At 42.9% G+C, this 24,798-nt stretch overlaps 1 protein-coding gene across 4 annotated transcripts in view; it reads right to left on the minus strand.

The window, feature by feature from the left end:
* Positions 1-24,798, minus strand: part of PITPNM3 (PITPNM family member 3) — a 93,514-nt gene that overhangs the window by 20,542 nt on the left and 48,174 nt on the right. For 3 of the 4 annotated variants that reach the window (XM_051635577.1, XM_051635575.1, XM_051635574.1), the window contains 6 exons: positions 19,289-19,365; positions 16,889-17,124; positions 12,980-13,169; positions 11,388-11,507; positions 5,630-5,811; positions 2,824-2,993 (listed from right to left, as the gene is read on the minus strand). In XM_051635577.1, coding sequence (XP_051491537.1) covers positions 2,824-2,993; positions 5,630-5,811; positions 11,388-11,507; positions 12,980-13,169; positions 16,889-17,124; positions 19,289-19,365 — 975 coding nt within the window. The remainder of the gene's footprint in view (positions 1-2,823; positions 2,994-5,629; positions 5,812-11,387; positions 11,508-12,979; positions 13,170-16,888; positions 17,125-19,288; positions 19,366-24,798) is intronic. The other variant, XM_051635576.1, reaches the window with a different exon arrangement.

Here is a 24,798-nt window from a genome sequence, read left to right on the forward strand (position 1 = left end):
CTTTTTAATGATACATTCTCATCAATAAATGGCAAGCATAAGCAGTAATCAAGAGTTGTGGTACCCTTCAGAAATCTCCTCCTTTACCAGTCAGGGCAAAGTTGTCTCTTTTTTCTTCTCTTGCCTTACAGCCTTCCCCAGTAATACAGATGAGCTTGAAGTTCAAAATAGCATTATGGTGTCATGCAAAACATAGACAAAATATGGTAAGTCACTTTGGTTTTTAAATTTCCACCCAAGACAAATCCCAGCAAACTCACTTTTACCTTGTTCATGTTTTGCCTGAATTTCAAACAGGGACAGGTTATGATCAACTTGCAGAACTTCCCTGTCCCAGTGATTTTACTTCACAGAGTAAGGTTTCAGGAAGGCAGCTCTTCACGTCTGTGAATGCAACATTACTTCTAAAGGGCATGTTTATATGGCCAGCTATGATTTTCAAAAGTAATTGTCACACTTTTGAACACACAAATGTTTTTGCATGCAGCACAGCGTGGAAGGAAGGTTTTCTGCTTGCTCTGAGAATTACACACAAAAACTGTATCACTTCAGAGCAACCCTTCTTGCAAAAATCCACAATTCCATTAAATTTTCACACATTTTCAACATATTTGTACATTCCCTTGAAACGAAATATAAATTTCATTTTTACTGATCAGGACTGACCGGCGGGAGGGCTCACCACACACAGTCAACTGCTGACAGCCAGCGCTGGCTATATGAAAATAATGTGTCAGGTTTGCCACTCAGATAGGTACTCTTGTACCAAATACTGCCAGTATTTCCTACCTACTGTGCAGCAACTGGCATAGGTTAATCAGCACTAGTCCTCTAATATTCTAAAAAGTTACCTAGTGAAATAGACACATGATCTATTTCATATGTGATTCCAGAGTAAATGGGTCCATTCTGATTCATTAAATGGAAACCATGCCATCTTGTAAACATAAAAATTCAAGCTCAAAGAATTTGAATCAATGAACGCAAATTAATGCTGATAGATTTTTCCACACAAAGTCCTACAAAACCCCACCTCAACTTCCTGCCACCAAGCTCCCAGCAAAACCATCACCATCTTCAGAAGGAAGTGTTTCTAACCTTGTAAAGAAATCTCTAGGACAGAAAAACAAGTTGCAGTGCAGTTTTCAAAGCCAGCCATCACCTGTGTAAGTTTTGGTCATTTCCCTCACAGCTCTTTTATAGAAGCAAAAAGCCTAAAGTTTGTGAGAAAATATATATGAATTCCCATTCTCTTTAGCTGAGCTTTGTACTGAAAATATGAGGAATGCAAATAGGAATTTAATTATGTGTGGCTGGAAAACTGTCTGGCAGAAAAGGACCTAGGGGTTCTAACTGACAAGTGGCTGAATATGAGCCAGCAGTGTGCCCAGGTGGCCAAGAAAGCCAATGGCATCCTGGCCTGTATTAGAAATAGTGTGACCAGCAGAAGTGGAGAGGTGATTGTCCCCCTGTCCTCAGCACTGGTGAAGCCACACATAAAGTATTGCGTCCAGTTTTGGGCACCTCACTTCCAGAGAGATCTCGAGGTGCTGGAGCGAGTGCAGAGGAGGGCAATGAAGCTGGTGAAGGGCCTAGAGAATAAATCTTATGAAGGACACTTGAAGGAGCAGGGAATGTTTAGTCTGATGAAGAGGAGGCCAAGCGGAGACCTCATCAGTCTCTACAACTACCTGAAAGGTCATTGTAGAGAGGCTGTTGCTGGCCTCTTTTCACAGGTAATTAGCAACAGAACAAGAGGGAATGGCTTCAAGCTGCAACAGGGCAGGTTTAGACTGGACATTAGGAATATTTTTTTTCCACAAAAAGAGTGGTCAGACACTGGAATAGGCTGCCCAGGGAGATGGTTGAGTCACCATCCCTGGATGTGTTTAAGGGTCATTGGGATGTGGTGTTGGTGGATATGGTTTAGGTGAGAACTTTGTAGAGTAGGGCTGATGATTGGACTCTGTGACCCCAAGGGTCTTTTCCAACCTGAATAGTTCTATAATTCTATGATTCATGGAACTTGCTATTCAAAAATCCTACCAGACTCTAAAGGGTCTGAAAGACATGTGTTATGTAACTTTTTTACTTATGATAGGAATAATAATTTTCAGTTAATATTACCTTCCACTTTATTCTTGAAATTGAATGTGACTTTGAAAGCTCAGTCAAATGACATTACTCAAAAGTCATTAAATTGAGAAGAAAAAAATTGGGAGTCTTGAATTGCTGATTCTTCTCACTATTGCAGGTGACTTTTTGTGCTACTCAAACCTCACATAATGCAAAGAGGCAAAATGCACACTGAATTTTAAAAAGTAAAGTAAGCTCTTACTTTAAATAAAAAATCCAAATGTATTTAGAAATAAAACAAAAAAAGCCTGTATGTGTCTGATCTCTAGCCTCTGTTACCAGAGAGGAAAAAAATAGCTCACAAGCAATATACATAGGGGCCAAATTTACCCAAGAAGCCAAATGTGAACTAGATGCAATGCTGAACCAAACACAGATGTTATTTTTGTTATCTTTTTCAAGGACTGGTCCTTGGTAAGGTGTAAGCTTCATGTTGTATGACAAAGAATATATGATTAACAGAAGAGCAAAACTCACAGTACTGTAAATGGGTAAGCAGTGACATCCCCAGAACAACCCTCAGCACTTCAGTATCTACCTACACTAACACTCTCATCTTTTAGAGGAAGAGACTTACCTCATGCCCTGGTCTTTAACAAGGCTCCTTTATTCACCTCCTTTTATATGAGTCTCCTGTTTTACAAAGGTCATTAAGCAGCCTGTATTCTGACCCCAGAAAGAGCTTACCATCCAGGCCAGGCAGAACAGTACTCCTCATGGCCAGCACCAAACCAAGCGGCGATCCGAAGAGGAAGAAATCAGACACCTCGAATTCGAATCGGCCCAGGTTTACTTCTGAGAGACTGGAATTCACAGGAGGAAAGTCTGCACCATCTTTCAACACACTTGAGTGGATGCTGAGCAAAGAAAATGCACTGATTCAACAATAATGAATAGGGCATCCAGACAAAAAATCCATTCCCAAAAGAGGCTGCTTAGAAAGCTCTAGGGTCTGTGTCTAGATCCAAGCAACTTGCCTTACAGTGTAGATAAATATTGCAGTACAGCAGCCACTTTTTTCCAGTGTGGCTGCTCAGTGAATTTACTACCTGCAACATGCAAAAGTTTTCTGCAGAACTATTTTTGGCCATTTACACAAGGACTCAAGACTGAAATTCATGTCCGCCCCTTTTAACAGTACAAATGTATGTAAGCTTATTCTGAAACTTCTGCTACAAATTCTAAACTTAAGTATATATAGAATTATAAACTTAAGCATATAAGAATATATATATGCATACTTAAGTATAAAGACAATGGTATTAAAAGGTTACAGTCATCAAGTCTGTTACATGGCTAAGTAAAAAGCATTGTTCTAATCCATTCCCTGAGCTATGACTTAGAATTTCACTGCTTTTCAACTAATTATTACAAGTTAAGCTTAGTGATGCTTTTAGACAGCTTTTAATCTTTTAAGTCATTTAAGCACTTTCATCTACTTTGTATGACATACACGCATGAGGTGAATACCGATCACCTATCCCTAACTGACCAAGAAAAGACTCATCTCTCATTTAGTTGTATGGGAGATGACGTAACTACAGTCAGAAGCAGAAAATTAGCATATACACCTGCTATCCAGACATGAGACAGAGCAGAACATGCTTCCAGAGCATGTCGAGCCTCACTGAAAGATACTGACCATGCTGACTTCAACCAAAGCTGCACCTGAAGCCCTCATGAGTCATCTGCACACTACACTCCATATCAGAGGACAAGCATAAATTAGAATACAGAAATCCTGAAGACTGGTCCTAAAACAGGACCAAACTCCAGGTCTCTCTTTCAATCTGAGAACACAGTGACATTCTCAATTTACAACCTGATGCTGTTAACTCTGGGGCCCAAGGTTAGGGCCCCTATAGGGAAGAAATGAAGAAAGCCAAGAATTAAATCTGTCACCGGCACAGCAGTTAGGAGTTACCTCTACATGCCAAAAGCATTCATACAAAAAAAGCACAAGCTGACACACTGAAACACAACCAGAGTATGTAGGACAAGGACATTTCTGTGTGAAAGAGCAAGCTTCATAACCTCATTACTCACACTAACACACGACCACTGAATTGCCGCAAATGAGCTCATGGGGAAAAAAGTCTTAATGATCTTATGCAAGTCTCACAGACAGAAAACCAAAGGCTTGGAATCTCCCTCTGTGTACAGGGTGGCTCAGAGGATGACATGGTTTGGTTTGATTTGTATTTTTTCTGCCACCTTTAGCCTGTGTTTTTGCAGCTATTCCTCACTAGTTTAGCAACAGCCTAAAGTCTGAGGAGTCAAAAATGTGAATGGAAAAGAACACTCTTCTATCTGCTTGCTTAAGTATAGCTGAATGTAAGCTTTCCGTTTAAAATCAGATACACAGGAAATGGAAAAAGGCTTACCTTTGTCTTTCTTTCATTATGCTATTATCCCCAAAGTCTGAAGTGCTTTATATAAGCCAACACTGTGATTTAAACATAACATAGTACTCCTTCTATATAAGAACCTAAAAGTGACTGACCAAAAAAATCTTCCAATTTTCAGTCATAGCCAAGCAAAAAACAACCATTTTGCCTCAGAGGGAAGACACTTTACAACATATGGATAAACCCAAAACTCACTGGTTTAAAAATAAAAGCAGAATAGTCAACAAAAGCAAAGCAATGGACATTCAGTCAAAGCAAGCAAATAAAATTACCTTAAACTGCTAGTAACAAAACTGCCAACTTGAAGCAAAGCAGATAGTAAGTCTGTACTACACTCAGCTGTAGCCAAACTGAAAGTTCAACACACAAAAATACTTCTCCTTCTTCATCAGTCCCAATGAAATAAAGGAAATAAGATGATGGATGGAAGGGGAAAAAGCACAGAGAATTAACATAAGTCATAAACCAAATGGGTTTGAACAGGCAGACACAATGAGACAAAGGGAATGGTTTTCTTCCCATCAAATCTGTATGTGGGAAACGGTTCTTCTTCTTCCCCACTGTATTTTAAAGCTTTCTTAGGATCCAGGAAAGTTAAGTAAGTTAACTCTCCTCCCCAAACCTCCCCTCATTTGAGCCAAATGTTTATGCAGGTGAGGTGTGTTTGTTTTAAAGCTGATCTGAATAGCTCACAGACCAATGGGAGCAACTAAAGCAAATATCTCACTCTATACAAAATAACAAAGTCTGTAAGTGAAGTCAGAGAGTTCTTTGGAAATAAAAATGTAACAGAAATTTAGAATTATAAAGCATTCACCCATGATTTGTGGGAGCTGCACTGAAGAAATGGAACTACATGCATTCAGTTTGGTATACTCAAAACTCTCACAACTGAGTAATGATTAAATAAAAAACTCTCCACCTGTGAGTACATCTTTGGTTTTCTTTGAGGCATACAGAAGAACGTGAAGCAAACCACCAGAAACATACCACAAACGTTAGAAATTATTCTGTTGCTGTGGTGCTGAGAGGTTCCATTCAATGGGAAGCCTATTTCTTGTACTCAGTCATCAAATGCTAGTTACCTAGACAGGAAAGCATGATGCTGGGTTATAGTATCACAGTCATAGGTGGATGAGTCACTCTGTTTCCTAGGCAACGGCTGCCTTGGCTTCTCATCCTCCATGATTCCCGAGATGTCAATATTGCTTTTGCTCAGGCGTTTGCTGCCACCCAGACTTGAGTCCTCTGCTAAGAGGGGATTATCCTTCAGAGAATGAACAGAGCAAAAGGAAGATTTAGACAGTGACCAAAATATGACACAGCTTATATGAAATGGCGGCATTTATACATTTGATCTCACTTTATCCAAGAAAGGATGGAAGGGGTTACACCTTCTCTCTGCAGTAGAAGGTAAGAGATGAAGACTGAATTTCCCTATAAGATGTATAGTCTCGAAGCTGGAAGGAGAATCAGGAATTTTAGGGCGGGTGAGGAGGAAGAGGAGTACACAAAAGCTTTATCCCTCATGACATTATCATAAATATCATAAGGTAATCAGAAGGGATCTTACCTGAGTGCACAAAATGCCCATTACAACATTAATGGTCTTGCTCATCATGTTCCGTGGATGCGGAACCTGATTTTTTAAAAATGTGAACTTCTGCAGGATGCAAGAAGAGACCAGTGGTACCACCATATCTTTAATGTACCCCTTAATAGATAATAGATTTATTTATTGTTCATTTCCTCTGGCACTTGTGCAGCTTGCACCAGCATCCTCCCTAACATAGCCCTATTATGCCCCAACCTTTATTTCTGCAGCCCTTTCTGCAGCCCATGCAAGCACTGCTTTTCCAAACAAATGCCACTGGACTGAATCCCACTATTTCTGTGTAAGATCTGCGTACAAGAGGCATACAAGATCTGCTTCTTTCTAACAACTGTGTAATTCAATTCTGTGTAAATCTCCTATTCAGATCAACAGAATAAGGTAGTGTGAAAATGCCCAACAGTTATTTTTACAAAACTTCAAAGAAACAAACATCAACAAGGCACACTGGCAGAACAGATACAGTTAAACCCCTTTTAATTGCATAAATTACAATTTGGTGTTATTACTATAAATAAATTCATTAGAGTGAATAAGAATATTCATGGTGACATACAAGGTGGAGGCGAATCCACATGCACATAGCTGAAAGGCAATTTTTAGAGATTGAATCAAAGCCCATGAAGTGCGTTGACAAATCTATTGATTTAAATGAGCTGTAGGTCAAACTCTTAAGTGTAATAATATTGGTGACTTCTGAAAACCACGGGTGCTGTCAAGATTCAGAGTTTCATCAAAAGCCTGGTAATATTTTAAGGCTCTCTTTATTAAAATCACATGGCAGATATGTCATCATCTCGGCTCCCATTACTTTCTTAAAAGCACTGGGAAAAATAGGAACCCTTCAAGGCGCCAGAGGCAAGAAAACAGACACAAGGAACTCAACATGATTAAATATTTTTGTTTAGGTCTCTTTGATTTCCTAGTGGTCTCAGGAAGAAGGCTGACTGTTGGAAAGCCACTGAGCTGACAGCAATGATAACACCAAACGCTTTGTTTTAAGTCACACAGATCTTATTCCGCTCTATTTATAACTAGCTTGTGTTACACAGAACTTTTTCATAATGAAAGTTAGTACCTTCATCCCTGAAAGCTGTCAACAATTCACCCTTGTCCTCTAAACTTTGTAACAGGCTCTCCTTGCAGAGGGTGTGTTCTCTGTGTCACAAGACAATCTCAGGTCAAATTTTGGAGGAGTCTGACAGCCTCAGAACAATACTGTGTGGGAAAAGCATCAAGCTCCCTCTTCTGCACTGTTATCATTAAGGTTAACCTAGCATACTTGGAATTTCAGTTGTGCATGTTGATTTACTGGCCGCAATCTTTCTGTCAGACACAGTAAAATGCTAGCTGCTTTTTTTTCTATTTTTAAACTCTAGAATAATAACCATCACCTAAAGTGAGTTACCAGGATCAGGATATGCTATTATGGCACAGCAGAAGAGAGCCTTCATTTTCATTGGTCAAAATAAACACATTCTAAACTTGATTTTCTATGGGTAAAGCTCAGGTCTTCCAAAGCATACATGCTACAGACAGTTACATGAGGGAAGAAAAAAGTAGTTTTAGAAGGATAAGGTACTAGATCTCTGTGAGAAGACACTAGGGAAGGTCACTGGTAAATTGCCCAGGCGTTCTAGAAGACAAGTTTCAAATTTGTTCTTTTCCTCCTTCCATACAACTCTTTCCCCACACTCTTTTACATTTTCGCCAGCACTGCTCCCTATACCCGTCTTCTTGGACACAGCATCATGACACTGCACTACACCACTGAATTGTCATTGGAATGCTCTTCACAGCTCATAACAGCAAATGTCCCAAGCAAAAAGAGACTTTATCATGCTCAGTACTTTTAAACAACTTGCAAAGAGTGCAAAATCCAACTTGAGAAAACAGAGAATGTGAAAAAGAATGCAAGGCTTGCAGGTGAGGACTGAGGCACAATAGATCAAGAGACTTGGCTAAAGTCATGCACACAGACTGGAAAATATGCTAACTGAATTTGTTTCTCTGAAGCTACAGAAAGAACAAGTTCATAGGACAGGTATTTTCCATAACCTCACTCAGTACTGGAGGACATTAGCAGCCCTGTGCATGTTGGGTAAATTTCCATGTCAAAAAGAGATGTCGACAAACCTAATCTGTTCTCCAGAACTACACAGATGAGTTGCTGGAAAATGAAACCAGGACAGAAGCAGTATACAATCTATGAGACGAACCTTGCTATGCTGTTCCACCTGTGGTCTTCAACTGCCAAGGAGACCTCTCAGTGAATAATCTTATTCCTGAGAACACACAGCCTGGGGATTATAGTTAGCACCAGTTCTGGAGCTGGCCTTTATCCCATGAACAAACTGTTCATGTGACAGTCCCTTGGAGACTGAACTGGGACCGTATTCTTTTTACATGTTACTGAACAGCCAATAGGGAAAGCCTGACAACCATTTCACAGAGACAGAAGTTTATTTGGTGATAGGAACTATCACTGAGAAATTAACTTCTCTAAACCACCTGGGCCTTCTCTGCCATCTGTGGTGAAAATTACTTCAGATGATGAGAGTATGTAAAAATGTCTGCACACTGTGGCACCATGGTGAAGATAAATTGTTCAATTTATAGTAGTCTGATACATTTAAAAAAAAAAGTCTTGTTAAAAATTCCCAGATTCAAACATATTCAGAAAACCTTACCAGATTTTAATCTCACTGGTTTGAGCATTTAGGTTCACCTATGTGACACAATCTTATTTGTGTAGTGCGCAAGAGACTGAGCCAATTCAGCATGTATATTAACTGGATAAGGGAGTGTGATACAGGTCCAAAAAATATACTAAACCACTTAAAAAGACATTAGGCAACATATTAGAAGGTTGTGGTGAACAGTATAGAAACTATTCACTGCATTTTGAACAGTTAAAAGCTTCTTTTCCGTTGCTACAACTCCCCCACATGCCACAATTAAAATCTCATCCGCAGTAAAATGGGATTTGAATTAGTTACCTACAGATAAGTGACAGTGTTCCCAACCAACTACAGTGATTGCTGATGTAAGACTTTAGGTTTCCACTCCTAAAGATGGACCAAGTTCACTTCATCCTTCTATCCTTTAATAACCCAGGGAATGGTGTGATGATGATGACGATGACAACAACACTGGCTTTCTTTGTTATGTATTTTGACATTTGCAAATGTTACCAATTTTTAAAGAGCAAGAGTTACTAAGTCTGATCTGAGCAGAGAGACATCTGGTCTACTGCAGATTCTTTTATTGAACATGCAGGTAAATTTTCAAATACTAGCCTGTACAAGCATGTACAGGCAACAATTGTGATCTCAGTAATCATTCACATTTCTGCCTATACTGTAGAAGTCACTGCCTACTATGGATAATCCTGATTTGATTATTCAGTGTATATTGGAAACTAAAATACTGAAAAGAGACTACAACACACAAATGAACCAATACTCACCTGGGGTAGCAGAATAATGTACCCTTCTACCTCTGTATTGACATTGCCTCATAAATTTGCAGGCCCCTCTCTCCAAAAGGAAGTTTCTAGTGATTAAAACTGTTAACTATTCAGAGAATGCAATAGCCACTGCATCACCTATCTAGCTTATTACCATGGATCACTTTGAAATAAGAGTAAGAAGGAAGTTATATAAACCTAATGTACTCTGTTTTGACAGCTTGTAACCAGAGCATAAAAGGCAATGGTTGAGAGTACCTCAGTCTCATCCTTATTTCCAACTAGTTTTGTTTCACAAATGCCCCTAACATTTGTTAAATGGTAAAAAACTCTCTTATATTTCTGCATCTCAAACTCTTCCAATGAGATCCACTTCTACAGGAGACACTAAAGAAGGGAAAAAAAACCAACAAAACCCAATTAAAAAAAAAAATAAGTTCCTGAATGTGTTTCACAGATGCAAGCTGAGAGCAATGGGCAAAAAGACAAGATAAGGAAGGAAAAGCATACTTAGTTCTTCTGAACACACAAATTAGTAGAGATAAAGACAGGAGAAGAAAAGAAAAAAGATGGATAACGAGGAATGGGAAGAGAATCTCTGTGGTATCAAGAAAAAGAGGAATATAGAGAAGTCAAAACCATAAGAGCAGGGAAGTCAAACAAACCTATACTCCATGAAGTGTGATCCCTCCTCTCAGACTCATCAGCAGCCCTTGCACAATCACCCCTTTATGGCACTGGGATCCAGGAGGATCCCTTTACCTTGCTTGCAATGCTCTGTCTTCAGTGCTGGTATATCAGAGGATGGCTTCTGAGAATCCAGAGAGCCATGCTATTATCAGTGAGTACTTCTTCCTGGAAACATTTAGAGGATGTCCCTTTGCTCAAGAGTACTCCCCTCACACAGAGCTCCCAACTGAACCAAGCCAGTTAATATCACTGAGCCCATTTTTTAAGAGACAGGTAACTAAAGAGTCAAGAGATTAAACAATATGGCCAGGTTCACAAAACCATCTAAGAATGGAGTGTGGGCACCTCACTCAGTGTCAGCTCTAATACACTACAACCCTTCTTCATATCCACTTGAGTCTGAAGTACATAAGATTAATTGAACTTCAATTTTCTCTCTTAAGTGTTGAACACAACAACAAAGCTGACACGCTAACATTACTTTTAAATTTGTACATTTACTATCACACAATCTTTCCTGGATCACAGTTAAGAATTAATCCTCCCTTCCCTCCAAAGGTAGCACTCACATAAACACTGTTATGCTCAGTGGTCTATTCACCCATCCTCAGGAGACACATTCCTTATCAGGAAGGAAGCATTCTGTCACTAGTCACCAGAGCTTATTCACAAACACATCTTAGTGCTAGACTACCCCAGGCAGTAGCATAAGTAATTCCAGATCCAATGTGAACAAATTATAACATTATAAAAAGAAATATAAAAGATTTTGGCAAAAACATGAGCCTACCAGAGATTACTGAGAGAGGAAATGTTTGCACCTACAGTTAGGGATACAATAAAGGGCACTCGGGAACCGTATTTTAAAGATTTACAGATAAAATCTTTGCTACTGATTTCTGAATATTATAAAACGGATCCTGCAGATCAGCATTTTTTAATATATATGTGCAAAATACTGTGCTATCATGGCAGCTTACAAAATCCTTAAGCCTTCTCTGATTTACACAGGGCCAATTTCCTCCAGGGAATGAATGTACAGGTTTTAGCTGTGTGAATTTTTTCTCTTCACCTGGATGCTGCTGATGCTTCCTCTCCTGCTACTGTTCCGACTCTCGTCAGTTGTGTTAGAATTATAGCAGATGGCATCAAAGCCCAAAATTCCTCCAATGCAGTCACCAATGAGACACACCTGAGGAAATAAAGAGATTTTGGGGGGGAGATGTAGAATCACAGAATCGTCATTGTTGGAAAGGGCCTCTGAGATCAGAGTCCAACCATCAAGTGTTTTAAAAGAAACAAGAAACATTACAGCACTGCAGAAGAACTGCTCTCTTACTTTACACCCTTGTTGCTGGTTTTTTTTACACCTCGACTGCAGCTGAAAATGTGTAGCCACTTTGTCCCACTTCCTTTTATCTCAAAACATATGCCTTGTGCTGAGAACATCTGTCCCAGGGACTATTTTGACCATCTGAGAGTTCTGTGAAATGGGCAGAATTCTTCCAGCTGCCTACAGCCAGATTCCAGCAGGAAAAGTCCAGATCACCAGACAACCAGCCTGTCTTGGTTTAAGCCAATCAAACCAGGACACCAGCCTCATAAAGATTTCAAGCCACTGCAGCTGGGCTGTTTTTAATGCTTCAAGCAGTGATAGTTTAGTATGGATATTAAAACTGCCTTCAAACCAAATTTTAGTCTAAAAATACTGATACACCATGGCATACTCTTATTACTGCTATGGAAAATAACTTGTTTGTGTAATAAGATACATGCTTCAAAGATTACATTGTACCTTGTATTAGATGGCCTTTTTTTTTTTTTCATGTTATGAAGTCTGAAGGTCACTGTACTTTCTGTACTTTAAGAAAGCACATTTTTCTGGCAACATAGAGGGCCCCATCACAAAATAATTTCAGTAACCCACTAAGATAGCAGTACTGTATTTACTCTATGTGAAACATGAAAGTGCTGGGTTCTGTAGCCTAAAGATGGAGAATAAGGAAAAAAATATGGCACATCAGCTGTAAGAAGTGTGCAGGTGGCTTCACTAGGAAGTGGGTGACACCAGAAAAATTACATGACTTCCCCAAATCTACAAAGGAAATATACAACACTGCTGGCAGCTGAGAATTTGTCTTCTAAGTTTCTTTACTGTCAGTTGTTTTATTACTACTGTGATGGAGGCAAAAGAGAAACAGTACTAGTTACATGTTGGATTCCTTACATTAGTCAGAGATGTTCCAACTTCTCTGCTACAAGCAGCTGTGTGAGGAACTCAGTAACACTGATTATCGTTTACCTTGGGCTGGCAAGCTTTGTTCACTGCTTAAATTACCATACATTGCACAGCTAAGGCTCTCATAAACTATCAGAGTTTGTAGCAATACTTCATAAGAGCTATGGGATCAAAATGCTTGTGAGAAGGTATAGTATGTTCTACCAACTGAGTTAGTCCAGGTTAGTTATTGCACTGGATTCCAGAAGTGTCTTTGTCATGCTGAGCACTGAAAAGGCATTTTGCATAGGTCATTCATTAATTCTTTGACCATATTTGCAGTATTGACCCACACTTACAACTCAAAACCCTCAATACAGTGGCTTAAAAAGAAATAACCTTGCTCCAAAGGAATTTGACTTCGACATAAGAGAAAATAGTCCTACCTGTCCATTAAAACCAGCCCCATCTGTAGACTTCAGAAATTCATTGTAGACTTGATTTGCTCTACTGATCACCATGGCAACTGCATCCTGATATTGAGGGGATGAAACAGCCAGCAAGGGCAAGGCAGCCAGTGGGATGTGGTCTTCACTGCTGCTGAGACAGCTCTCATCATAGCTGTAGGGGTTTAGGCTAGAGAAGGACATGCTAGCATCAGGAAAAATGCAAGAGGCAGCACACAGCACTAGAGAATAAACAGTTACTTATTAACAGAAATGGGTTGGGCTATTGCAGTTCACAATGAGAGAACATAGGAAGCACCGTTTTCTTTCAGAATTCAATTGGTTAAAAATCAAGAAGTCACTGCTTTACGTGAACGAGATCACATTAGAAAGCATTTCTGTAGTTAAACATCCTTGGTGCAATTTTTCCATATGCAAGTAGACATAGTTTAGAACAGCAAAGAGATTATTCTGCTTCAGTTTTTGTTTTTTTTCCATAGAGCAACTTACTACATCAAAGAAGAGGATGCAATCATTACAATGGAATATTGTTTCCTAGAACACAACTATGACAGATGCATTACTTAAAAGCATATGAAAACATTTTTGCGGTGTCCCACCCTTTCAAAAAGATGGAACAAAGCTGCACACATTCTGAATTTATACATAAATGTTTGCACAGCTACATTTTGCAAAAAGAAGGTGACTCGACTGAAAATGCAAGTTTAAATTTTATAGGATGTCAGCTTTATTTTAGCTTGGACGTGCACCCTGCAAGTTTCTCACTAAATTTGCTAATTGTGTCTTGACTGATTTTTATTGATGAGTGGAAAAAACAATTGACAGCGAGCCAGAGATGCAAGGCACATTAGTGTGTCCCAGATTCTCTTGGAGTAAGTTGACAGTCCAAGAGACTAAAGGAAGGTCAGAAGTATTCTGGATAATTCAGCTCAGTCAAAGTTTATCCAAAGCTGCAGGCAGGCAACTTGAACACAATTTTGTATTAGAAACTTGGTGGTCTATCACGGTATTAAAAAGCAAGCTGCCTGAAATGGGATTAGTCTGTGTCTTTGCTAAAACCTGCATCCTTGAGAGTATTCCAGGTAATGGAAGAACAACTGAAGACTCGCAGTGCTCCAGTATGGAAGCTGGCCTGTGCTCATGTCCTGAGCTTCACTGAACATTTCCACATTTGCCTCTTGCTGAAGCACTCCAATGATTGGGGATATTTTTTGTCCAAAGTAGTATAACACTTTCTATATCCTGGAGCTCAGCTGGTCTGTCAAGCTGTGTCTATTTACTAATTAAAGCAGCTTCCTTTTGCCAGCTGATTAGACCACCCAAATGCACAGCAGACATACAGTTATGAATACTAACTCTCAAAAGTGAAAAACAAACCTTTAAACCTACACAAAAAGGCCTCATTTACTATAATAAATGGCAGATAACACCTCAGAAAGGGAAAGGGAGAAAGACGGGAGGAAAAAAGCTACAAAAGGAATTGTTGAAATGGAAAAAAATACCTGCAAATGCTTTCATAATAGAAGTAAATATTCACAAGAGAACTACATAAAACAGAGTCAATGGAAAATAAATAGCTGTTGGATTTTTGGCGATTTGTACTCCATGCTGACAGTCCTGGTGACTTCCTGTTTCTCAGTGCTGGAACATACAGTTATTCCTCCACTTTTCAGGATAAACGAAAAACAAGACACAAAATACTCAAATTATGACTGGACTTCTCCATACACTTCCTAATTAATTTATAAAAGTATTTTAAACAATTGATTATGAAAATGCAACACCATGAACTTACATCGTAGGACCCAACACTGTGAAGGAGCACACAAGGGGATGAGGACTCCAAAACGTATCCAACAGAACATTTTCGTCTCATTTGATTATTCATGTGCTTACTTCCCCTCTTTAAGTGTTTGCTTCCTAAATGTAGCTTTTGTTTTGGTCTTTTTTAACTTCTCTCTCCCTACTCCCCCCACCTGCCTCAATTTACAATTAGTATTCTCCAGTTTAGGAGGTAATTTAGGAGCTCTAGTCTGAGGTGTGAATTGACATATGCTCATCAGATCACATCCTATAAAAAGTATAACAGTTATCACAGAATCACAGACTGGTTTGGGCTGGAAGGGAACTTAAAGATCATCCAGTTCCAACTCGCCTGCCATGGGCAGGCAGGGACACCTCCCACGAGACCAGGTTGCACAAAGCAGTTGATCTACTGTGGGATATTTTACTCCCTGAAAAGGGAAGAGATGTCTCTCAAGTCATCTAACTGGAACAGAAATTTGCTTTTAATGCTAATCTGTCCTTAGTAGCAAAGATAGAGATAAGTGTCACAGGAGGTCAGTCATAGATTTACATAGGTTACATAGACAGTCTTTTTCTGATTTATCCAAGAGACGCAGGAAACCGAAAGTGCAGCGAGTAGACTGGAGCAGACCAGATTAAACAATCCGGAACATTTACTACTTGGAGTCATTTTGCCCTGAAAGATCCCTTTCCTTTCAGCCCCTGTTTGCAAGGCAGGAAGGAGAATTGCATAGGTGCTTTCAGATTAAAACTCCCAGTGTAAGCCTTCTGAGCCCAGGCACTCAGCACACAGACAGTGTAATTCAAAGCCTATGCCAAGGTAAACAGAGAGCTGTACTGCCTTGGCATGCATCCTGCCTGCACATTCAGAAAATGGTGGATACATTCAAACCAAACAAGAAATCCTGTGCAGCTGCTTAGTCAGTTATCTGGCTCACCCTCGATGAAACATTACGGTAATTAAAAACACTCTTCCTCCCCCACAGTTTGCTAAATGGAACATTTACCACAAGTTTATGTTCCACAACTGCATTCTGGAGTTCTGGCTGCGAAAGCTGCTGGCATGAAGCTGCAAAATGTGAGAACAGGGAAACATCTCTCCTTTTGTCAGCCCCAAATGGGTACATCACCAGCAGCTCCATGCAAGAACATATCAAGGCACTACCAGTCTTATGTCATAACTGGGAATGATTCTATAGGCCATTCAAACATCCAGCTTGGATATTTTCAGTGTGGCTTGAATACTATGTACTGCAACAAGAAGGAATTAAAAAAACAGAGACAGGAAGTGGGACCTCTGTTCATTTGGGCTGCCAGCACACATTCTTTCTTTCTGCTCTACCAGCTCTTCTTCCAGATAGTTGAGACCTGCAGGCACTGCATTATGGGACACCTGAAACACTACTGAGCCTTGTGCTAATCAACGGCCCAAAAGGGCAAGGATGATCTCCCAAACACTCTGATGCTTCAGCTTCTCTTCTACTATCAGTCCTCTTGCTTTACAGAGCAGTGGCTTGGACATACACATGCCTCTCCTTTCCTGGTTGTTTCTGTGTATTCTTCCTTGATGTGATCAGTCAGGAAACTACCAGGAGGATTTTCTATAACATCCTGTCCACACAATAGCCATAAAGATGGCTATGTAGCCATAAGATAGACAAATGTCAGTTGACATAACCAAAGGCACATTTAGCCATGTTTCAATTTTAAAATAAAAGTTGACTACTGATTTTTTGGGGGTCAGTTTTGGCAAAGGGGGGAGCAGGTGGCAGGAGGATGAAACATTACTAGTTATCAGTTTTCTTCTTCTGTCCAGATTTCTTCTGGATCATTTTTTGTTTGTTTGTTTTTTGTTTAGGATGCATGTGGATGACAGGTTGCAGTCCACCATGGTTTCTTTTTGGTTTGGTGTCTTTTTGTGTAGTTTGTTTTAGTTCTTTTTTAAAAAAATTCCAAGTCTTGCACTAAGTAACAGATTAAGAAGGATTCACAACAATTCATTATATAAAAAAAGACAGGTTGCAGAAAGCCATTCTAAACCACACTGCAAAGCCAAACATTAGAAAATGCAAATCAACTTACTTGGAAACAAGAGAGAAAGCTGCTGAACAGATTGCTGGGCAGGGAACAAGTCTGATTAAGATGTGTCCCAAAGCAGCAGGAAAATGGGCTTGGGTCACTTTCTCAAACACAGAACTGAAGGTGTTGATGTCTGCCAGCTTGCTGCTGTGGTCCCCACCTCCAGTGTCTAAGATGTTCCCCCCATGTAGGATCAAAATTAGCACATGAGTTTTGCAGTTCTGATGTTGAACTCCTTCCTGTGAAAAAAACAGGGAATAAGAAGGGAGGAAACATTTTTAGGGACAGTGTTGGTATATTTGTTGTCATGTTCACAAGCAGTTAGAAGTGATGTTTTTCTCCCACCTCCACTGTCATCTATTTGTGAAATTTGCCTTCCCTGAGGTGTGTGTACATGCCCTCTGTTCCATTTAATTCAAGTATGTCTGAACCAGCTAGAGCACACTATGCTCTGCCAGAAAACCCTTGCAGCACAAATGTAGGTTTCAGACCAAAGAGGATTATAAACAGCTTTGAGTACATCAAAAGGTATTTTAAATACATTGAGACTGGAGAAGAACTCCAACATCCACAGACAGCCTAAGCAAGTCTGTCTAGGTATCATGAACAAGGCTGCTGCATTTACTGGAAAGGTTCTAACTCAAATCATCACAGGCTTTAAAAAGACAAATTTCTCTGCCAATGAAAACAGCCAGCAAAAGCAGCTGACAGTTATCTCAGCCTTTTGAGACTGACAACTTCTTATTAAAATGAAAAATGGGACTACTTATCCAGACATATAGTGAAAGAGTAAAAAAAGTGTCCTTGCTGATATCCATAATCTAACAAATATTTTTATGAATATGTGAATATATCCACTCACTGACAATAATCGGTGTGCTCCATAGAATAAACAAGATGTTATCTACTTGAGACTGGAAAAACAATTCTCACAACTCTGCCTTTTTTTCTTCTTTACCCCCTGAGTTATGTGCATTCAAAGAACACAAAAACATATTAAAATATTAGAATTTTTGTTTGTTTGTTTTACATCTTGACTGCCATTTTCTTCTTTGCCTTGGATCACATGATTCCTGAAAACTTTTAGTTCCTGACTAAATATAAACATGCAATAAAAAAAACAAAATTGTTAATTGCTAGATTGGGTGATTTACTGAGAACTAGGCAATGTTCTGGACACTTTATTCTTAAATTCTGGAACAAAAGTGATGGTCTTCAACAATAAATGTAAAATGAGAATGGTTCTGAGTTTAACCAGAACAGCATTAATCAGAAAAGTTGACAAGGAAACACACACACTTTTCAGGCTGTAGTTTAGTGAGGGGGTAAGATCAGAAATGTTGTTGACATGGATAAGACAAAGAAATTGCTAACTTTAGCACCTGTATAATGGTGACAGAGAAATGGTTGAAAAGGAGAGAAACAGAAGTTGTTCCATAAATCCACTACCTCAGTTCAGCCCATGATTTTTAGTATCCAGCAGAAGTATTCTCTGTGAAGACATTTTGTCGACCTACTTGTGTCTGCTTAAGTACTGGATCTTACAAGAATTTTTTAGGGTTCTACTTTTCCTTGCTGCAATTTACAACTTCCTTCTCCATACTGTTCTATTCCAGTTATTCAGAAGTAAAATTTAATTCCCCTTAAAAGCTAAGAGTAGCTCCTTTCACAGTCAATGCCCAGTTGTAAATAAGTGGCACTGCTGATGGGTTAGTGGTACTGAAAACTTCAAAACAGAGCAAAAAATCCAAGTGAGTCAACTAAAGTTGCTAAAGTCACTGATATAAAAAGTCTCTCAGCTGAATTTAACTGGTATCCTTCACAGGAGGACTCAAAGTGAATGAAACTAACTTGTCTCTCAGCAGTAGTTCAGCCATGACTGAGACAAGGGGTTCAAGAGCTAATCAAAAGTAGATGTGAAGTCAATCAAGGACTGTAATAATTTTCAGGGGGCTGTAGGATTGGAATTCTTAAAAAATGGAAAAGCAGACATTTCCATTGCCTGTCCCATACATGGACAGAGGACCGTAATCAGTCAACTGGAAGTAATTCAACTTGTTTAGACTCTTTGCTGCTTCTAAACAAACAAACAAAAACAACAAAACAATTCTGTTACTATCAATTTCATGACTGCTGCTGAATCTGCTTCACAAAATCTACATTTCTACTAAAATATTAAGTGTTAACATAACCATTTGTATTCAGAGAACTAGGGTAACATTTCCACCAAAGTTAATTAAAATCTTGTGGTGATTTTCAATGATTGCACATGCACCTACTGAACAAGAGTAAGGCACACTAAGCCACCAAATGGGTTTATAATTCTGTTAATACCATAGGAGAGTATTTCCACATGTCTGCTCCTTGGAAATCAGCATGGCTTGTTTTGGGAAACAATCTCACCTCATTGTCCTCATGTATTTCAATACTGCCTTGTGCCGGAAACCTTTGCTTTCTCAAAGAGCCTCTATATAATTCACCTGAAAGGAAAGGAGACACAACTGATTGTATTTGGCTGCCTCATCTTTTACAGACGTCTGTGGATGTAAGGCACATCTCTAGTTTCAAGACAGACCTTTTCACAGGAAATCCTGTGGACAAACAGAACAACAGAAAAGATTTCTTGCAGCCCTTAAATAGACTTAAATAGAGAAATTAAATACTGTAACATCTCGCTGAGGGGGGATTGCTACAGCTGAAGTCACAGGGGTCAGTTCTTTGGGGAAGGCAAATGTGCTTTTCTGTTCTACAGAAAGTGATGAAATTCCAGACAAGATGTGAATCCTCCTATCCCTGTAACACCTCCTCCTCCCTTTCATGGGGGAGGAGGAGGCTTTGAAATCCTTCTGAATGTCAACACCAGAAATTTGTTATTTAAAACTTCAGCTGACTGCAGTGTTGCAGCCTTAAAATGCTACTCATCTTACAAGGGTTAGCTTTTCTGATGAAAACTGGGAAGCCTTCCACCCTGCATGACAGATAAAAGTTTTAGGAATTAAAGAGAGAGGAATGTACTAAATAATAATAACAAATCAGTTCACTGGCAGCTTTCTGAATTTGAATACATTTTCCTCTGTTTATTTCAGCATGTCAGAAGAAAATAAATGCATCACATTATGCTATAGATGACTCAGTTTACTTTTTTTGGCATTCTGAGTTCACACCCTGTGGTTCCACTCCATTAGACGTATGTTTATAGGCAGTTTGCCAGACCCTACCAGAGAGGACTGTAATTTTCAACTCACTAAGTGCACTGATTAAGCAGAGTCTGGCCAGGTTATTGTAGAAGCACTGAAATTATTCCAAAACACATTCTGAACACTCTCTACTCTTCTGCATTAGGATTAATAGCTCATTCTACAGCAGATTGTACCACTATCTACATTATAACCACTAGACACTTATTTAACCTCTGTGGCTACATTTCTCTCCATTTAAAAACAAGGTAATTTTCTTGTTGCCTTTAAAAATTTAAAGGGTTAGTCACTTAATACTTGTATAAAACAAAACAATATATATATTTTTAAAAAAACCACATCAACAAAAACCCCACCAGAAACCCAACTCAACAGCAGCACACACCCATAAAACCCTGAACTTCCACCAAATGCAGTTGCTTTCTGGAAGCCTCTGCAATTTAAAGCTGCTTCTAATTAAAAGTGTTGTTTCCAAAAGCCTGTCCAGAAGACTCACTTTTTTTCTGAAGGTCATAATATGAAAAAGTGTCAGCTTTGTTACACCTAACTTCACAACAGAACCAGTAGCACAGAAATATTAATTTTGTGTTACGAAAAAGGATTATTCAGGGCTGTGAGGAGCCACCTTAGAGTGAACCACAAGATTTTTCTTCATAGAATCATAGAATCATAGGGGTTGGAAGGGACCTCGAAAGATCATCTAGTCCAACCCCCCTGCCAGAGCAGGGTCACCTAGAGCACATCACACAGGAAGGCGTCCAGGCGGGTTTTGAATGTCTCCAGAGAAGGAGACTCCACAACCTCTGGGCAGCCTGTCCCAGGGCTCTGTCACTCTCACAGGAAAAAAAAATTTTCTGATATTCACCTTAAACCTCCTATGCTCCAATTTGTATCCATTACTCCTTGTCCTATCACTAGTCATCACTGAAAAAAGCTTAACTCCATCTTCTTGACACTCACCCTTAACATATTTGTAAACATTGATGAGGTCACCCCTCAGTCTCCTTTTCTCCAAACTAAAGAGACCCAGCTCCCTCAGCCTTTCCTCATAAGGGAGATGTTCCACTCCCTTAATCATGTCTGTGGCTCTGCGCTGGACTCTTTCAAGCACTTCCCTGTCCTTCTTGAACTGAGGGGCCCAGAACTGGACACAATACTCCAGATGCGGCCTCACCAATGCAGAATGGAGGGGGAGGAGAACCTCTCTTGACCTACTAACCACACCCTTTCTAATGCACCCCAGGATGCCATTGGCCTTCTTGGCCACAAGGGCACATTGCTGGCTCATGGTCATCCTCCTGTCTACCAGGACCCCCAGGTCTCTTTCACCTACACTGCTCTCCAGCAGGTCAGCCCCCAACCTGTACTGGTGCATGACATTTTTCTTCCCCAAATGCAAAACTCTACACTTGCCCTTGTTAAACTTCATCAGGTTTTTCCCCGCCCAAGTCTCCAGCCTGTCTAAGTCTCTCTGAATGGCAGCACAGCCTTCTGCTGTGTCAGCCACTCCTCCCAGCTTGGTGTCATCAGCAAACTTGCTGAGGGTACATTCTGTACCCTCATCCAGGTCGTTGATGAAGATGTTGAACAACACCGGTCCCAGTACCGACCCCTGAGGGACTCCACTAGTCACAGGCCTCCAACTAGATTCTGCCCCGTTGACTACAACTCTCTGACTTCTTCCTTTCAACCAGTTCTTGATCCACCTCACTGCCTGATCATCAAACCCATACTTGATCAACTTATCTACAAGGATGCTGTGGGAGATGGTGTCAAATGCTTTACTGAAATCAAGATAGACCACATCCACCGCTCTACCATCATCTATCCACCTAGTAATTTCCTCATAGAAGGCTATGAGGTTAGTCAAACATGACTTACCCTTGGTAAAACCATGCTGACTGCTCTTGATGACCCCCATGTCCTTGATATGCCTAGAGATAGTGCCAAGGACAAGTTGTTCCATCACCTTTCCAGGGATGGAGGTGAGGCTGACCGGTCTATAGTTACCCAGGTCCTCCTTCTTGCCCTTCTTGTAGACTGGAGTGACATTTGCTGTCCTCCAGTCCTCAGGCACCTCTCCTGTTACCCATGACTTACCGAAGATGATGGAGAGTGGACCTGCAATGACCTCTGCCAGCTCCCTCAGCACCCTTGGATGCATTTCATCCGGACCCATCGATTTATGGATGTCCAGATTACGCAACTGATCCCTAACCCAATCCTCATCTACCTGGGCAAACTCCTCCTTTATCTTGACTTCTACTGGGGCTATATGAAACTGGGGCTCATGGGGAAAGCCTGCAGGAGTAAAGACAGAGGCAAAGAAGGCATTCAGCACCTCTGCCTTCTTTAAATCCTCTGTCACCAGGGCACCCACCTCATTCAGCAGTGGGCCTATATTGCCTCTGGTATTAGTTTTGTTGGCTATGTATTTGAAAAAGCCCTTTCTATTGTCCTTAACCCGACTTGCAAGGTTAAGTTCCAAGGAGGCCTTAGCTTTCCTAGTTGCCTCCCTACATTCTCTGACAACAGTCCTATATTCCTCCCAAGTAACCAGCCCCTCCTTCCATGATCTATAGATTTTCCTTTTCCATTTGAGTTTGCCCAGCAGTTCCTTTTTTAACCACGCTGGTCTCCTAGCTCCCTTACTAGATTTTCTACCCATTGGGACACACTGATCCTGTGCTTGCAAGAAGTGGTCCTTGAATGTTGTCCAGCTATTTTGAGCCCCCCCCCCCCCCCCCCCCCCCCCCCCCCCCCCCCCCCCCCCCCCCCCCCCCCCCCCCCCCCCCCCCCCCCCCCCCCCCCCCCCCCCCCCCCCCCCCCCCCCCCCCCCCCCCCCCCCCCCCCCCCCCCCCCCCCCCCCCCCCCCCCCCCCCCCCCCCCCCCCCCCCCCCCCCCCCCCCCCCCCCCCCCCCCCCCCCCCCCCCCCCCCCCCCCCCCCCCCCCCCCCCCCCCCCCCCCCCCCCCCCCCCCCCCCCCCCCCCCCCCCCCCCCCCCCCCCCCCCCCCCCCCCCCCCCCCCCCCCCCCCCCCCCCCCCCCCCCCCCCCCCCCCCCCCCCCCCCCCCCCCCCCCCCCCCCCCCCCCCCCCCCCCCCCCCCCCCCCCCCCCCCCCCCCCCCCCCCCCCCCCCCCCCCCCCCCCCCCCCCCCCCCCCCCCCCCCCCCCCCCCCCCCCCCCCCCCCCCCCCCCCCCCCCCCCCCCCCCCCCCCCCCCCCCCCCCCCCCCCCCCCCCCCCCCCCCCCCCCCCCCCCCCCCCCCCCCCCCCCCCCCCCCCCCCCCCCCCCCCCCCCCCCCCCCCCCCCCCCCCCCCCCCCCCCCCCCCCCCCCCCCCCCCCCCCCCCCCCCCCCCCCCCCCCCCCCCCCCCCCCCCCCCCCCCCCCCCCCCCCCCCCCCCCCCCCCCCCCCCCCCCCCCCCCCCCCCCCCCCCCCCCCCCCCCCCCCCCCCCCCCCCCCCCCCCCCCCCCCCCCCCCCCCCCCCCCCCCCCCCCCCCCCCCCCCCCCCCCCCCCCCCCCCCCCCCCCCCCCCCCCCCCCCCCCCCCCCCCCCCCCCCCCCCCCACCCCCCCCCCCCCCCCCCCCCCCCCCCCCCCCCCCCCCCCCCCCCCCCCCCCCCCCCCCCCCCCCCCCCCCCCCCCCCCCCCCCCCCCCCCCCCCCCCCCCCCCCCCCCCCCCCCCCCCCCCCCCCCCCCCCCCCCCCCCCCCCCCCCCCCCCCCCCCCCCCCCCCCCCCTTTACCTTCTAGCACCCTGTCCCATGGGACTTCCCTTAACAATTGGTTGAGGAGGCCGAAGTTTGCTCTGTGGAAGTCCAGGGTTCTGGTCCTGCTGGGTATTCTGTTCCTCCCACACAGGATCCTGAACTCCACCATCTCGTGGTCACTGCAGCCAAGGTTGCCATTGACCACCACTGCTTCAACAAGGCCCTCCTTGTTGGTGAGCACAAGATCCAGCAGCTCCTCTTCTAGTCGGCTTGTCCACCATTTGCATTAAGAAGTTGTCGTCAATGCACTGGAGGAACCTCCTAGACTGTGAAAGGCTGGCTGTATAAGTCTTCCAGCAGATATCGGGGTAGTTAAAATCTCCCATGAGGACCAAGGACTGTAGTTGTGAGGCTGCTTTCAGCTGCCTGTAGAAAGCCTCATCAACTTCCTCATCTTGATCAGGAGGTCTGTAGTAGACCCCCACAACTGTATCACCCATACCAGCCTGCCCTTTAATTCTTACCCACAGACTTTCAACTTGCCCCTCATCAGCCCCTGCACAAAACTCGATACATTCTAGCTGCTCTCTCACATAAAGAGCAACTCCACCACCTCGCTTCACCGACCGGTCTTTCCTAAAAAGCACATAGCCATCCATGGCCACGTTCCAGTCGTGTGAGCTGTCCCACCATGTCTCTGTTATTGCTACCAGATCATAACCCTTAGCCCGCACACAGACCTCTAACTCTTCCTGTTTATTCCCCATGCTGCGTGCATTGGTGTACAGGCATTTCAGGAAGCAAGTAGAGCACACTGGTGGAACCAAATCCTCCTTAGACCACCCCCCTTCAGGCCCTGGTATGTTTCTCTCAGGCTTGCCCCTAACAGACCCAGTTTTCTCCCCTTCCCCCTTCACATCTAGTTTAAAGCTCTCTCAATGAGCCCTGCTAAGTCCTGCCCCAAAAGCCTTTTCCCCCTCTGGGACAGGTGCATCCCACCTGCCACCATCAGG

The sequence above is a fragment of the Apus apus genome, chromosome 18 (assembly GCF_020740795.1).
Source record: "Apus apus isolate bApuApu2 chromosome 18, bApuApu2.pri.cur, whole genome shotgun sequence".
Taxonomy (NCBI): domain Eukaryota; kingdom Metazoa; phylum Chordata; class Aves; order Apodiformes; family Apodidae; genus Apus; species Apus apus.